Genomic DNA, 15844 nt, shown 5'->3' on the forward strand with positions numbered 1-15844 from the left:
TTTGTTCTAAAACCAAAATCATGTTCACAACCTACATAAAGAATCTGAATGATATGGTATTTTCTACGGTAAGCTATAACTACAGGTTATAAGCACTCCTGCATGTCTTTGCTATGCTGAGAGATGCATGGCCATACTAAAAGGTTAAAATTAGAAACAACCCCTACTTATATTTATTTTGGCTCCCAAGCCTGCACTCCCTTCCTTTCCTATTTGCACATGTAACCACTGTCAATTAATCTGAAGTTTGCGCATATTCATTAGAAATATGCATGTTTAATAACTGCTACTGCACAAGATATTTATATTATGACTTTTTTCTGCTTTGCTTTAGTCTGAGAGCCCTCAGGAGCAGCCAAGTACTGGGGTCTTGGGTCGTATTGGGAGCTGGTTCTCTCCTTGGAGGGGAAAGGGTCCGACGAGTCCCACTGAAAATGCCTCCCCTACTAGCGATCAGGCTTTTAAGTCAGAAGGAGAAGAGGAGAGTGGGGAGACTGTGATACCCCAGGCAGGAGAACAACAGTGGGAGGAGGTGAAGGAACAGAGCTCCAGTCCCAAACAACAAAGTCTAACCAGAGACATTTTCCCCTGTGAAGAGGAGGACGCCACGCAGTCTGCCCACAGAGACGGCTCCGTTGTGAGCAGCACTGAGACAGCAGAAGGAGGTCCAAAAGAGGAGGAGTTTGTGGAGTGCAGGAAGAAAAGAACAGGGCAGGGCCAGGAGAGAGAGGAGAGCAGCAACAGTATTTCAGCGGGCGGGAATCCTGAGAAGAATGCCAGTCATCTGACACATCTCTCTTCTTCTTCTGAGCAGGGACTGGTATGGGACTCTAGCCAGGCCCAAACCCACCCTCGGGCCCAGAGACAAGCACAGGCCCAGACAAGCAAAAGGTTCCATGTGTACCTGGAGGAGACCAGTGTGATTCAATGCGGCCAAGACAGCTGTGCTAGACAGGAAGTTGTCCGAACCAAAGTCACAAAAAGCCTACAGGTCCTCTCCAGGGTAAAGTCATCACCAAGTTTTGATTTACCAAAGGACTCAAGTTCAACAAGAGCAGAAAACAAGACAACTGTGAGGCCCGCTGTTGGGACACAGAGTTATTACAGTGCCCAAGTGGGAGAGTCACTGAAATCACACAACGACTCACAGTTAGAGCCTGAAACTGATAAAGAACAAACAGAAATAGACAACATGGGGCGTAAAAACGCAGCCAGAAGGAGATCGAGGAAAAATTCTCAGGGAGATGGAGGGAACAGCCCCCAGGAAAAGACACCTCCCAATACCCAACCTGTCCTAGAGGGATTCCCTACACCAGAGAACTCAGTGACGTGTCCTCAGGGCAAAAGTCCACTGACTGATGTGGGAGAGTCATCTGTAAACTCCTCCTCCAAGCACAGCCCCACCTCTGAGGCCTCACCTGGTGGAGGGGCGAGTAAGACTTCCTGCCCAGATACAGTAAAGCAGTTGGACAACTTCCAGGATTCAAACTCAGTCATTGCAGCCACTCTAACACGTGTGGCAGACATGGATGACGATGACGATCTTGACAAAGTTGAAAGGAAGACAGAGACACCAGAGTCCAAACGCAGGAGTATGAAGATTTCTCGAAGTGAGGTGAAGCTTTTCACAAAATATGTGCCTTTGAATCCTAAGCAAAGTCCAGCAGGAGACAGCCAGGATTTTACGCCAACAGTAAAGAATACCAAAGATGAAGCAAACAAGCCCAAAACAGAGATTGATGCAAGGTAAGTCCTCACCTAAATGTGATTGGTTAAATATAGACAGAGAATGGTTTGTGACTTGTTATCAAGTATAAAATGACTTCCAATAATGTATTCCACTTAAAATGCCCTATTTGTTAGGAATAAATATTTAAGTTTACAATTAGTGTACCTCCAACATTATCAGACATTTTAAACTACCTGTTAAGCATTTATCTAACATGACATTGCTATCGTGACAGGCAATGTGTGTTAAGTGCTATGGTTGGAATATCACAAAAGTGATGTGAGTCATAACCTAAAGTACAGCCCTGTGCTTCAGGATTGGCACTGTAAAGTACAGATTAGATTAAAATGTAGGTCAGATGTATGAATTTAACAAATCACACAAACATTAAACTTACATGTGTCTGTGGCACACAACATGGGGCATACTGAAGCAGTTAAGCAAGTTTAATACATGTGTCAAAATCAACTTAAAAATATTTTATGTTTGATTTCAAACCTTTGACTCTTATCATACACAGACTACATAACCTGGAAAAGAAAGTGGAGGAGCCTAAACCTGTCGTCAGCCGGATTTCAGAAAAAATCAGCCTCTTTGACTGCCCCGCAAGTGGGGTCAACAAGCTGACCTTCCGAACTCCGAGGAGTGCTGACATCTCTCCAGTCAGGAAAGCCACGGAGAGGCAGAAAGAAAATGTTGTTTTGTCAGATCAGAGGTCAAGATCAGCTGAATGTTACGGCATGGCCAGCTCCAGCTCTGCATCCCCTGTCAGAGAGAAGCCGATGGCGTTCAAGGAGCGAGCAAGGAACTTCACCGAGGCATCTAAAACCGAGGACAGGGTAGCACTGCCTCAAATGTCTCAAAAGTCCACTTCATCTGTGGTAGCTGCTGCATCAAAGTCACCAGAACTGGACAATCAGGGTAAACAAGATGGAAAGGAGCTGACACATTCAAAAGCAATGACAGAGATAACACTGAAACCAGAAAGACCAGATACCACTTCTGTAGGGGGAGATATTTCCATTCATAAAGAACAGCCAACAGACTCTAAAACAAAGGAAACAGTGGCCTCAAAAACAGCAGACCAAGGTACAAAACCTAACAGTGTTGAAACAGATGTTCCAGCTAAAGGGCCAGGTGATTTGGCAGAACTGAATGATAACATTAGCCCACAGTCCAAAGGCCCAAGCAGAACAGGTACTCGCTCTAAAAGAAGAAAAAGTAGGGAACCAACCAGTCCCATCAGCCCAAATAGTGAAAACAAACCAGACTGCTCTACAAGTAAACTAAAGATCACTTCTATAAAACAAGAACAGCTAGATGATACAGGGGAGACTTCCTCTGTCTCCAAACAACTCACAGAGAAAGTCTCATTATCGTCATTGTCTGATACCAAACAGAGAGCTTCTAAAAAGGAAATGAAGGTGTTAGACAAACAGAAGAAACAGTTAGATTTGTCATTAAAAAAGGAGAATATTGACAAACCAGTCAACAGAGAGGAGGGAACTGAACCATCTGTCAACAAAGATGAACCTGATACTTCTGCTTGGAGCAGTGGAATAAAGACACCTGACAAGGATCCCGTTATTTTACCCCAAAAGGAGAAAATGGCAGGGGGACACAACCTTGCATTCACACAGGAGAGGGAAAAGGCCTCCAAGGACAGCAGAGAAACTTCAGCCTCCTCCCCCTCACCTGCGGTTGAACGACCTATTGAGAAAACTCCTTCGATGGAGCAAGACCAACCTGTTGAATGTCCCAGTTTAGATAAAGAATTGTCATTGCAGTCAGAACCAAAAAGTAAAGGAAAAGTAATGGAACCCAATAAAAAGCAGGACACAGGGCAAACACAGCAACCCCTAAACAAGGACACAGAACTAATAAATCAGGCTGAGAGTAAAGACGTGGTGAAAGTACAAAAGGTGGAGAGCGCACAAACTAATCAGACTGAGAAGAAAGACAAAGAAAAACCACAGCAGCTCCTATGTTCAGATAAAAATACCTCAAAGGCTGAGGTTTCAGACAGTGGGCAAGGTATCTCAGGGACAGACAGGAGTGTTGCTAAGGAGGATAAAAGAAAAAATGCTGAAAGAAAAGAAAAGATATGGCCCATTAAAGACATAACAAAACCAGAAACCAACCAAACAGAACCAGCCTCTGAGTCCTCTGAAAGGACGAGTGCATCATCAGACCTCGCTCAAACACAACATGTCACACAGACGACGACTGCACATCAACAGAAAGCTGCCATTAGTGCTGTCACCCAGACTAATGAGGCTGTGCGTAAGACCAACGGCGATAAAGGGCCTTCGAAGGGAGAGACGACAACAAATGTGCCTCCTGAGTTGCAAACAGAGTCTACAGAAAGCCCTGGAACAGAAACAGAGCCAGTGGTGACTGCAGCAGAGCCACAGCCTAATTCTGTATCTGTGGAAAAAACGGAGAATTCACCAGATGACTCATGTGCACATGGAGCTAATGATGCTGAGTTATCCAGCTCAAAGCATATTACCAAAGCAACTACAGCAGTAGTGACTGTAAAATCTGCAAATGACACTCCCTCGCTGGTAACTGCACAGGCCAAGAAAGAATCTTCTGTTAAAGAGCTCACTCCAATATCTGACTCTAAATCTGTCAGCAGGGAGGGAGCTGGGAAGAACGATGGGAAAAAAAGTTCAGCTGTCAAATTAGTGCCCCCAGAAGTCAAAACCTCAGGAAGTGTCATGAAACTCACCCCTGGCCCCCCACAGTGTGAGGAATCAAAAAATACAGTGAGCACAAGTGATATCGCTTCACTCGAGGTCGCTGACAAAAATGCACAGCGGCCTTCTAGCTCCACAGTTGATGTGGTAGAGAAGACGGCCGAAAAAACATTCCATTCACCAACAAATGAACTTTCACCTGTTGTTAATGGGGATATCTCAACACATCCACAACTCCACACAGTCAAAAAGGAACCAGTCAAAAACAAGCCAAGTCAAACTCCTAAAGCACCCACTTCCCCTGAGGCTAATAAGGTGACCCGAGACTCAATCCAGCATTTATCCCTGAAGAAGCTCCGTTTGCCACGGGAACTAAGCAAAGATGATTCTGCAACACGGCAAGACGCCCCCTCGAGCTGGCTGGACGTGGACTTTCCCAAACGGAAACTCAAAGTCCTGGTGCCCAAACTGAGCTCTTCTGGAAGTGAGAGCAATCTTCTGGACACTTCTGGTGAGCTGGATGATCAAGAATTCATTGAGAAAATCAAGAAACTTTGCGCCCCGTTCTCCCTCCCACCACGCAAACACAGCCTCCTCCGGCCACCTCAGCCGCCGTTCGCCATGCCTGCCATCAAGGAGGACCGCTTTGAGAAGACGTTTGACCCTGAGGAGTTTACGTTTGGCTTGAGGAAGAATAAGTTCACTGTAGACGCAACCCCGAGCCTCAAAGTTAAGCTCCAGAACAAGGAGGCGCAGTCTGGCCTAAAGCCTGCCAGGGCTAGTTTGGCAGACAGGAGCTTGCTGCTCAGTGGCCTGGACACTCACTCTCGCCTCAGGGACAAGGCCGCTGTCAGAGATGAGGAGGATGTCAAGGAAGAGAAAGATGACCAGATCAAGGTGAAGTCTCGCTTGGAGGGGAGCTGTGTCCTCAGCTGCCTCACCTCCTCCAGCTTTAGAGGGAAGAGGAATGGAGTTCAAACGCAGGCTGATGGCACCAACTCTAGTGATGTGTCTCCTAGTGAGGCGCCCCAGCTAAGCCCTCCACCTTTAACCCAGCCACCCCCGCCAAGCTCAACTGCCACAGCTCTACTCAGAGACACACTGGCAAAACAGAGCCCTGCCCTGAGCAATAGAGAGGAAGCCCAGGCTGCAGAGGCTGTGGTCAGTGACTCAGGTCCTCCACTTCCGTCTTTTAACGACATCAAGCTGCCAGACTATTTAGAGAAGTACCTCCCCCGAGAGCCAGCAAAACCAGTGCAGAGCATACAAGGACAGGAGCAAGTCAGAACAGAGGTTAGTTTTTCGCTACATTATTTTCACCAACTAAGAATAATGTGAGTGTTAAAGAATTGTCCTCATAACACAAGAGATTTCACAGACAAAATGCAAGTTGAAGTTAAACAAAGGTTATTGATCAACAACATCAACAATCGGTGTATTTTATAAGTAGAGACACACAAGAATAGAATTTTATACTTATCTGATGGTTTTTTTGTTTATGCATGAGGTTATTGGAAAAATGACAACTCCAGCCCGTGGAGGTGAAGCTGACCTGGCTGAGAAACCAGGTCCGGTTCTTCCTGATGCTTTGTCTCCATGTTTTCCTGGGATTCCTCCAACCACACACCCTACACTCCCTGAGCATAAGCAACCTCAGTCACAGGGGATACTTAATAATAATGTGAGTGTACGGCATGCACAATATTAAAGGATATCTAATAGTTTAGTATTACAAATTAAAGCTGTACATGTCTTTGAAGTACATGTGTATGAGCTTAGATCGCTTGCTACACTGGCAAGTGAGCTGGAAACTATTTATATTCCTCATTTCCCTTAGAGCTACACTACCTACGGTTTTTATAGAAAGGTGCCCCTGTGTTTTTTTTAACCCTATATACATTCTGGTATCAGGTATTATCATTAGCAGGAAAGATTCCTGAGCCACACAATCGTGGATCCTTTGTCTTCCTGGTCCCTTTGATTTAATTTGGGCTGGTGAAAATGACTGTGCTGTGTTTAGGGCTTTAACTAGTGACTTTTTTGGTAATGCTTTATTTTACACGTCCTTCATTCTCAAATCATTTCCTAGGACCTTTCCCTTGAAGAACTATGTAATTTGGTAGTAATTATAGGGGGGAAAGGAATTTTCTTGATAATATTTATTCAATTAATGATCTTTTTCTCCATATATGTTGAATTGTACTTCTGCCTGTGGAAAATTTCACATTGGATCAGTTGCAAACACAAGCTTTTAGTTAGAATAACTTAACTGTAAGTTCTCAATTTTTACTTGTTATTAATTCCAAATAACATGGCTGTTTTCAGAAAACTTCTTGGAAATTATGAGCAATTACTCTGACATTACGGACCTGTAAAATATAGTTTTACCTTTTTTTATTCATTGATTAACCATCTGATTAATGCCAATTAACCAATTAGATGTTTGGTCAGTAAATTGTCTGAAAATAGTAAGAAAAAATCTTATTACCTGTCCCAGAGCACAACTATATGACATGACAAAACAGTTCAAAACCCAAAGTTATGTAGTGAACTATCAAAGAAGACAAAGAAAACATGCAAATATTCACATCTGTGAAGCCAGAGCAAGTTAACTTTTTTCTTAAAGAATTATTTAAATCATTAATGATGATCAAAATTGTTGCTGACTTCATGTTACAATCTTTCTAGTTGCTGTAGCTGACTTATTTTTAGATTCTTTATTGTTAAGAAATACTTTTTTCTGCTTGAATACAAATTCAAAACAGTGTAGTCTCCACGGACACACTGTGTCCCTGGAAATAAACTAAAAGGTCAGGACATTGAACAGGTAAAGAGCTGCTGCACCAAGAAATGCAAATTAACGTCTCTAGCATTTTATAGATGGTTGCCAGGCTCCTCTGTCTTTGTCGCATTTCTAATTCTGTGTTTTTACATTCCAGATAAGAATTGCCAAGGGATTTCACAAACGCCCTGGAAAGGTAGGCACAGCTTTGCCCACAAACTGTAGAATAGAAACAAGATGGAGAGAGGAATCTGAACAGGCAACTCTCTGTTCTTTGAAAACATCTGCTTTTCATATGGGGTAAACAAAGCATTTAAAAAAAAAAAAAACAGTCTAGTGCAAAAGCTCAGCTGGATGTGATTACAATCATGGAATTCAGTGCTGCCAACGGAGTGCAAAACTTGCGGTTGTTCATTATTGAACTTCAGTAGTAGTTGTTGCAAGAAAGAGAGATATTCCCCTGCTGCTCTAGATTTTCAGTTTCTTGCCTACACATTGTTTTACTGCAGTCTACCTGCAGCTTTAGCTGTGCTGGGGATCCACTGTCATGACTGTTATTGAGAAACAAACAAAGAAAACGTTGCATGAAAAAATTTTGGATTTTAGAGTAGATATGATGAGGGCTTTTAGAATAAAACCAAGATAGTTTTACAGACTAGAGAGTCTCCAGAACAGCCAGTTTTGTATTATTCACAAACTTCAATTTTCCGTTGAACTATAAACAAAAATTTTAACTTTTATGTTAAGTGATGCATTACATTAACAGCAGGCCCTGGTGGTTCGGGGAGTTGTGTGCCTGTGTACATGCTTTTTGGTGTAAAACAACATAAATATGCTTTTACTGTAAGCACAAAAAAAATATGAAGGAAGTGCTGTGCCATTATGATATGCCTTCTCAGCACTCTGAATCATGATTTAATGTGATGCAGTAGAAATGCATTTCGCTATTGATTATTTCTCTTCATGTCTTGACACAGATGGTGTTGTTTGAGAAAGCTCAGTTCAGTGGCCAGCCGTATGAGATTTACAGGGATGTAGCAGATGCTACTTCTCTGCAGTTCTCGCCTCTCATATCTGTGAAGGTCGTTAGGGGATGGTAAGTAGCAATACTGGAACTTTCAGATGATGGAAACAAAATGTGTACTGAAGTGTAGTTCTACTTAATGTCAAGTGGTTTTCGGATGCCGCTGTCAAGGATCCTAGATGTGTCTCAGGATTAATTTAATCATAAATCAGCATTGAGAGTTCTGCAATTATATACCCACTCTCCCACTTTTAAACTAACAAAGTTTCTGTTTACATTCAGTGCGCCTCAAGATAACAAATTATGTGTATCCTTGAGGCCTGGCAAAAAGCGTTGAATGCATTTCCTACCAGGCAACCACCAGAAACTTAACATAATCCCTGAAGAACCATATATTGACTTTTTGACACATTTTGTGCATGAATCAAACAAACAAGATATAATATGTTAATTAGTGCACTTTAGAGGGGCTGGTAGGCAGGTTTTGTTACCTTTGTTACCTCTGCTATAGCTTCAGATATGAGTTGGTATTGATCTTCTCTTCTATCTTGTTACAAGAAAGCAAATTAGTATTTCCTAAAATTAAGTATTTATTTTAAAACACACTTTTCACACCACATACGTTTATCCTGGTTGTTCCTATCTTTTCCCAACATATAATTTTCTGTTTCTGCCATTGTGAGTACCTATTCTTCTTTTCACTACAGTTGGTTACTCTATGAGAAGCCTGACTTCCAGGGACGCTCCATCGCCTTGGAGGAGGGGGCCTCTGAATTGACAAATGTGTGGTCAGAGCCTGGGCTGGAAACAGACCCACACAACAACCCACCCATGGAGATTGGCTCTATTCGGCTTGCTGTCAGGGTGAGTGCACTGGATAAATACTTCCAACTCATTTGGCCTTCAGGATTTGACATGTGATATGTGAAATTGCTTTACTGATACTCAGTCCCGACTCCTTAAGAATAGAATTTGAAATAGACTCTGCTTTGTTCATATCTTACTTTGTTACATTGCAACAGAATGATTTAAGGACCAGTATGGGCCACTGCTGATAATTGCTGTCTTTGTTTCCCCCTCTCTGTAGGATTACAGCATCCCCCATATTGATCTGTTTACTGAACCGGAGGGCCTCGGAAGAGTAACAGCTTACCACGATGACACCATAGAGACGGGCTCATTTGGCATCCCACTGAGCACTGCATCCATCCAAGTGCACTCTGGGGTGTAAGTATGGCTGTCCCAGCAAACACTGATCATTCAGATCTTTGCGATTGACCTCTGGAAAAGCGTACGTGACAGTACTGGCTGACAAAATCAAATCATTAGGAAGACACATAGTCTGCTTATTGTGACTGATCAGAGTGGTGGAAAGGTAGTTATCTGGAGATTGGATTTTATTTGAAACGCAATGCATTTAAGCGCTAAAGAACAAAGACGTGGTGTTGCCATGGGTAATTGAGTGCAGTGGCAGGAGGTAGGGTGTGGACCCAAACGCAGACACTAACAGGAGGATTCAGTTCAACAGAAAATATTTATTTAAACAAAACTTAACTGCACATGCTACACGGAGCTAAGAGCAAATGTCTAAACAAAGGTAATCCAGAAGAAGGTAAATCCAACACAAAGACAGAGTAATCCAAAACAGGGGAACAAACCAGAAATCCAAGGACCAGAGCACAAGGCAGAACACTCAACATAGACGCAAGGACGTAAGAAAGACTGAAGACAACTGAGGACAATATATAGGCCCAATCCCAATATCCCCCCTAACCCCTAAGCCCTGAATCCTCACAGACTTTACTGACGTCGCTGGGAAAGTGATTGAGTTTAAGAGGCTACAAGGGCTCAAAATGCTATAAACCGGAACGGGACAGCACTTTATCACGTTACCTTGACGATGCTGAAACACGTTGCATACTTTTTATTTTATGTTTTTGCCTTATTTTTAAGTCCTGCAGGCTCTTGCCCTACAGAGTGGAGGAGAGGTAGCCTAAATGTCAATATATATTTGTAATTAATCAATACACTATCATTGGTCAAATAGCATCATTAAGCAAAAACTAAAATAAATAGTTGAATAATCTAAGAGTGTAATAAGGTGATTGCATTCCTCTAACTTCATGTGTTCTATACACCATCTTAAGTTAAGAAATCTTTCAACAATATTAACATCAGTGTAGGTGTCAATTCTTGTTTGTTTACTGTTTTCTTCTTCTCTTATAACGCGGATTTGCCGTGATACTTCTCTCGCTTCCGGGCTTCCCCTGGTAACCCCCGTGTTTCACTTCATACTGCTATGAACTGTGGGCAATTCCCTCAGCCAAAGTCTGCAGAGATGTGGACTTACGAAAAGGGTCTATAAAGGGCTCAAAATGTCCGCGAGAGAGCCCTCGCGCACTTGACGATTTGACAGTGGGACAGCCCTGAGCCCTCACGGACTTCCTGGGAACGCGCCTCAAAGTCTGTAAGTCTGTGAGGGTGGACATTGGGATTAGGCCATACACTGGTCAACGAGCAGGGAGGGAAGCACAGCTGAAATACATCAGGTAAATCAACCATAGAACAAAGTTAGACAAGGACACCAGGTACAGAAGATTACCAAAATAAAACAGGAAGTAAAGTTCACAGGAACACACAAGGACAGATCTACCAAAGTAAAACACAAAACATGGAAAGACAGCACAATCAGGGCACGGACAGAGACAGGACCAAACAGGAGACAAGACTACACTAAAACATGGAGATATAAGACTAAAGGACTAAGACACAGACCATAATCATAGAAAACAGAAGTACACAGATCAGGAAAACACAAAAGCACAGGACTAAGGAAATAATGGCAAAAACCAGAAACCCACAGGGAAAAAATACAACTCACAACAGGTGTCATTGCTTCGTAGCACCAAAGCATGAAGTGCAGGTAACGAGACAGTCCCTGTTTTCTGCAATTATAGTTTTATTGCTAATCACTGGCAGACCCACCAGAAGAGTGAACTTTGGAAATCTTGCCTGCTGTGCTCAATGTAGAGCTGTCTTTTTAATGGGATGTCTTCAGTGCCTTTGACAAATAGCTGAGAGATAATAAGCATTACGACGTTCCTCAGTGTTTATCTTTGTCTTTGGTTTGAGAGTCACCAGTTTGCCCTGAACAGGAATGCCTGTCCTGCTGCTGCATGTTGGAAAAGAGAAAGTGGGTGTGGGGCCACTTAGAGAGCGGAGTGGAGACGAGATGAGAGTCAGAAACAGATGAAGGTGTGGAGGGAATTTGCTAATGAGGAGAATGTTTTTCGATGATAGAGGTGTAAGTATTCTGGACATTTTGTGCCCTGCCCCGAGGAAGTTCATGACAGCAGGTCTTTGTCCCACAACTATATTTGTTTTACTTTGGCACCTTAGGCAGAAGTCTAACATTTTAGAGATTATTTCAGCATTTTAGATTAGATTAGATTAGATTAGATTCAACTTTATTGTCATTATGCAGAGTAGAACCAAACCAGAAGTGCAGAAATATAGTGTTTTATACAGATAAGTGCAGTTATGCTATATCTAACAATATGTATAGTACAATATGTACATTTCTCAACATCTTGACAAAACGAAATGCTTTCAGAAGCCAGCTCATGTTTGCTCAGTTACAAATACTTCTGATTCCGCAGCTCCTCCCATGGTGTTTGCTCTGTGACAAGTGGAGCAACTGTTCAGCAGATGTAGTGTGTGACATGAACCTAGCTCAGTAGAATTCGTTGACCAAACTGACTCATTGGCTGCTGTTATTATATCTGGCAGGCGCCTAGAGCGGGTTTGTGTGTTGGTGTATCTGTCTGCAACTGATCTTACATTATACTGGACCTGTCAGCCTAATATTTTTGTGCACATTTATGACTGTATGCTCAAGGACCACTCATGGATTCACATTTCTTGAAAAAAAACTATTTTATTATCTGATCGTAAAGCTTAGACTTTTGTATTTTGCAGCAGTATTTGCCATTTTGGGATATGCATTACGACATAGCAAAAGGCATTTTGAGGAATAGGCTAGGCTAAAAACACAGCGCATCTTAGTCTGTTGCAGGCCACATTTTGGCCTTTGTCCAAGCTCAAAAACTGACATTCATAGAAAAGTTTGGTCGCAACTTGAACCGGAGCATCTGCAGATTAATTCCATACCCAATATGTTATGTTGATGATTGGTGATGATCCACTAGCATGATACGAGATAAATAAATCCCTGTTTTTGTCATCTTAACTGTAAGAAAGCCGAGTGGGACAATTGAGTGAGATTCAACTCTTTTTTGGGAGGGGAGGGAGGTAGGAAGGGGATTTATTTTGGGTGGTGTTTTACAACAAAATGTATAATGTATAAATGCAGATGTTTATTGTTTCCTTATTAAGTTTATACAGTTAGGCGAACCCAGGACTCTTGGTTACAATATCATAACACTATTCTATGCATCGTAAAGGAAACTTAGACTATACTAGACAAAAAAAGTTCTCCCCTTCATTTCACTACTCTCATGTATACACGCTGGACACAGCCTGCCCTGCACTCCCTGTTCTCCACCCACATGCCCCCAGAAGTGGAGATCTGCACATGGGCAGTCTTCTAGTTATGGTATATATCTTTCAGCACCATAAGTTTGACATCAGTTCTCATTATCACTTCCTCAGCACTGACTGAGTGAGCTGGGTCTGTTTTTACTGCCAGAGGCTCACATGTGGTGATTGGTATGAGGACTTGCGTTGCGCTTTACAGCGACTTAAAATGCCAGAGGTAGGCGCACAGTTCCAACAATGGCTTCCCACGCTGAAAATTAATTGTAACAGAAAATGCTTTGAACTGAAGCATGCCATACCTAAGACATTTGATTCTAAAACTCTTTTTTTCTCAGCTCTAGTTTCATGACTCATGTCGGAGGTTGACGATACCCAATTAAAACAATGCCCTGGCCCTGACCTAACAACACTGTACTGAGGAAATCAGTTCTGTAGCTGCTGATTTCTTTGTTCTTTTTTATGACAATGATGCCATACCACTGTTTTATACAAGCAACTAGCCATGCAAGGACATTACTCACAGTTATTTAAAAACTGCCAAGAGGCATATTTAGGCGTAATGCGGAGGGACCTTTTGGCTTAATGCTTAATTAATATGCAATGTGGGTGTTTCTCCTCCTTTCAGGTGGCTGGTGTTCAGTGACCCGGGTTTCCAGGGCATGCTAGCTGTACTGGAGACAGGAGTGTACCCTATTCCAGAGACCTGGGGCTTCCCGTCACCCTTTGTTGGATCTCTTAGACCACTTAAAATGGTGCGTATTTCTGTAAAACATCAAATGTACACTGCAGAGACAGTTTCCTTTATGTGAACATTCTCTGTCTGGCATTCTATACAAGGGCAGTCAATGTGAAAATTAGCAGTAATAGTTTCCTGCATGGACAGACATTCAGGTCAGCATGTTCTGTGTATTCAATTAACTTGCTTTTCTGCCTGTCACAGAATTGCCAATATTTTAGAGAAAATAGAAATATTTGTGTAATTGCTGACTGTCTCGCTTTTTACAGCGTACATCTAATTAGAGATGAAAATGGTTGTTGATAACGATGTCTCTGTTCCAGGGTGGTTTCAAAGTGGAGAATCCCAGTGAAGTCAAGGTAGGATTGACACACCATTCTATGATTTTATTTTTCTTCACTTGTACATGTTGTATGCACTTATGTAAGTATAAGCAATGCAAATTTAAATCAGAAAATTAAAAAGTAACCAAATAATGAACAGTGATTATTGTCTTAAGGGAAAACGTGTTATAGAAGGCCTACTGGAATTGTGTGTTTAGTGTGCATAGGTTGGAAAGATAATATCAAAAAGAATCAGTATTTATTTGCTTTATAATTAAAGACAAATTATTAACTTTATTTTTGGTCTTGGTTTCATGAAAGTATATTATTTTACTGCAGTTAGTGTAACAACAGTGTTTGGCAGTGGGCATATTCAGACCTTAAAATGAAAGTGCCTTTTTAGACTCAACTTATTGTCATTCAACAATTGTACATACATTCAAAATATTGTGCCACAGACATACAGAGGAATCCAAGGTTGTCCATCTGTGTGTTTTTTCACTTCACCATTTGCAGCTGTGCTGAAGAGCAAGATATTCTTCAAAAAATAAGACTCAAACGCACTGTATATGTTTGATTTAATTTGGAAAGTAGTGTTGTCTTTCTATGAATAAAAGAACAAAAATACAATGAACAAATACCAAAATACACAAGGTACGAGACTCAACTAATGTGAATGATGAGTCAAGTTGACTGTAAGCCCTGTCCTTTCTCTATTACAGGCTGTGGTGTATGAGAAGCCTGGCTTTGAGGGCTCCTGTTTGGAAATTGACAGTGAGGTTTTCAGCTTTTGTGAAAGTGGAGAAGGCATTGCTGCAGACAAAGCCAATCTTGACTGTAAGAAACTGAAGTCTGTGGGCTCTATAAAGATCATCGGAGGATTGTAAGTCTTTATTCTATTCTGCTGTAGATGTAGTGCATTGTAATTCTCTGTGCTTGTACATGATCAAGTTAGGTGGTAATTCTGGCTTGGAGCAGAGTTTATTCTGGATTATCTTTGCTGCCAAATGGGGATTTTGAGGTTATGTAATACAGTTTTGATTTTAAAATACAGCTCTAACCAGCAACATTGCTGCGCTTCTTTCCTTACAGCTGGGTGGGCTACAGCCAGCCTGGGTTCGAGGGCCAGCAGCACATCCTGGAGGAAGGAGAATACCTAGACTGCAGCGACTGGGGAGGCTCAGAGCAGCTCCTTTCATTGCACCCAATACTGAGCGTGAGTACCATACTGGGTTAACTCACTAAACACCTTTGTATGACCACTATTAGCTTATAATACACCAGCATGTGACGAAAAGTAACCATGGGTTTGTGAAGATCAGAAGTAATCTTGTGGGAAAAAATGGTTCATGCTCCTGATATATTATTTGTTCATGATCATAATCTCTTCATATGTTCAACTTGACTTGTTTCGTGATTAATTTCACCGGTATTGTTAATAGTTGGAAAAAATTAAAGTGGTACCCAGCTGGAGACCTGGCATCATATTTTTCTGCTTCCGAAGGGGGTGAAATGTAGCTTAGTATGATGCCTGTCAGATTTTCACCACGTTTTTTTTTTCTCCTGCTACAGGATTTCATATCCCCCCACCTCAAAATGTTCAGTGACAGAGATTTCAGTGAGCTGGGAGTCAACATTGACCTCACGGTGCCTATTATCAACATGGACGACACAGGCTACAGCATGAAGACGGAGTCTATTGATGTCATTGGTGGCGTGTAAGTGACAAGTCGACGGTTGGTTGTATCGTTCATGTGACTATTATTATTTATCCCGCTAAAGTCAATTGGATCAAATCTGTCTCTGTTTATCGGAATACCTCAGCTGTCTTTCCAGTACAAGACTTAAGGTGTGTTTCTTATGAAGTACGCTTGATTCTCTACCTGTCCAGCTACAACTTACAGATGTCAACTTGCATGCTTTAAAATGCATTCCTACTCTTCAAACGGATAATTACTTTAGGCTACAGTGCCAGTGAAGGCAGCACAGAT

General features: G+C 42.0%; 1 protein-coding gene across 2 annotated transcripts in view; it reads left to right on the top strand.

The window, feature by feature from the left end:
• Positions 1-15844, top strand: part of LOC123977401 (beta/gamma crystallin domain-containing protein 1-like) — a 25070-nt gene continuing 9226 nt past the window's right edge. The window contains exons 1-13 of one of the 2 annotated variants that reach the window (XM_046060049.1): positions 1-68; positions 335-1746; positions 2250-5724; positions 5936-6112; positions 7371-7409; positions 8191-8309; positions 8945-9101; positions 9325-9464; positions 13420-13546; positions 13854-13889; positions 14576-14736; positions 14946-15069; positions 15426-15571. In XM_046060049.1, the coding sequence (XP_045916005.1) occupies positions 21-68; positions 335-1746; positions 2250-5724; positions 5936-6112; positions 7371-7409; positions 8191-8309; positions 8945-9101; positions 9325-9464; positions 13420-13546; positions 13854-13889; positions 14576-14736; positions 14946-15069; positions 15426-15571 (6161 nt within the window). In that variant the 5' untranslated portion in view covers positions 1-20. The remainder of the gene's footprint in view (positions 69-334; positions 1747-2249; positions 5725-5935; positions 6113-7370; positions 7410-8190; positions 8310-8944; positions 9102-9324; positions 9465-13419; positions 13547-13853; positions 13890-14575; positions 14737-14945; positions 15070-15425; positions 15572-15844) is intronic. The other variant, XM_046060050.1, reaches the window with a different exon arrangement.

This window comes from Micropterus dolomieu, linkage group LG10, assembly GCF_021292245.1.
Source record: "Micropterus dolomieu isolate WLL.071019.BEF.003 ecotype Adirondacks linkage group LG10, ASM2129224v1, whole genome shotgun sequence".
Lineage (NCBI taxonomy): Eukaryota > Metazoa > Chordata > Actinopteri > Centrarchiformes > Centrarchidae > Micropterus > Micropterus dolomieu.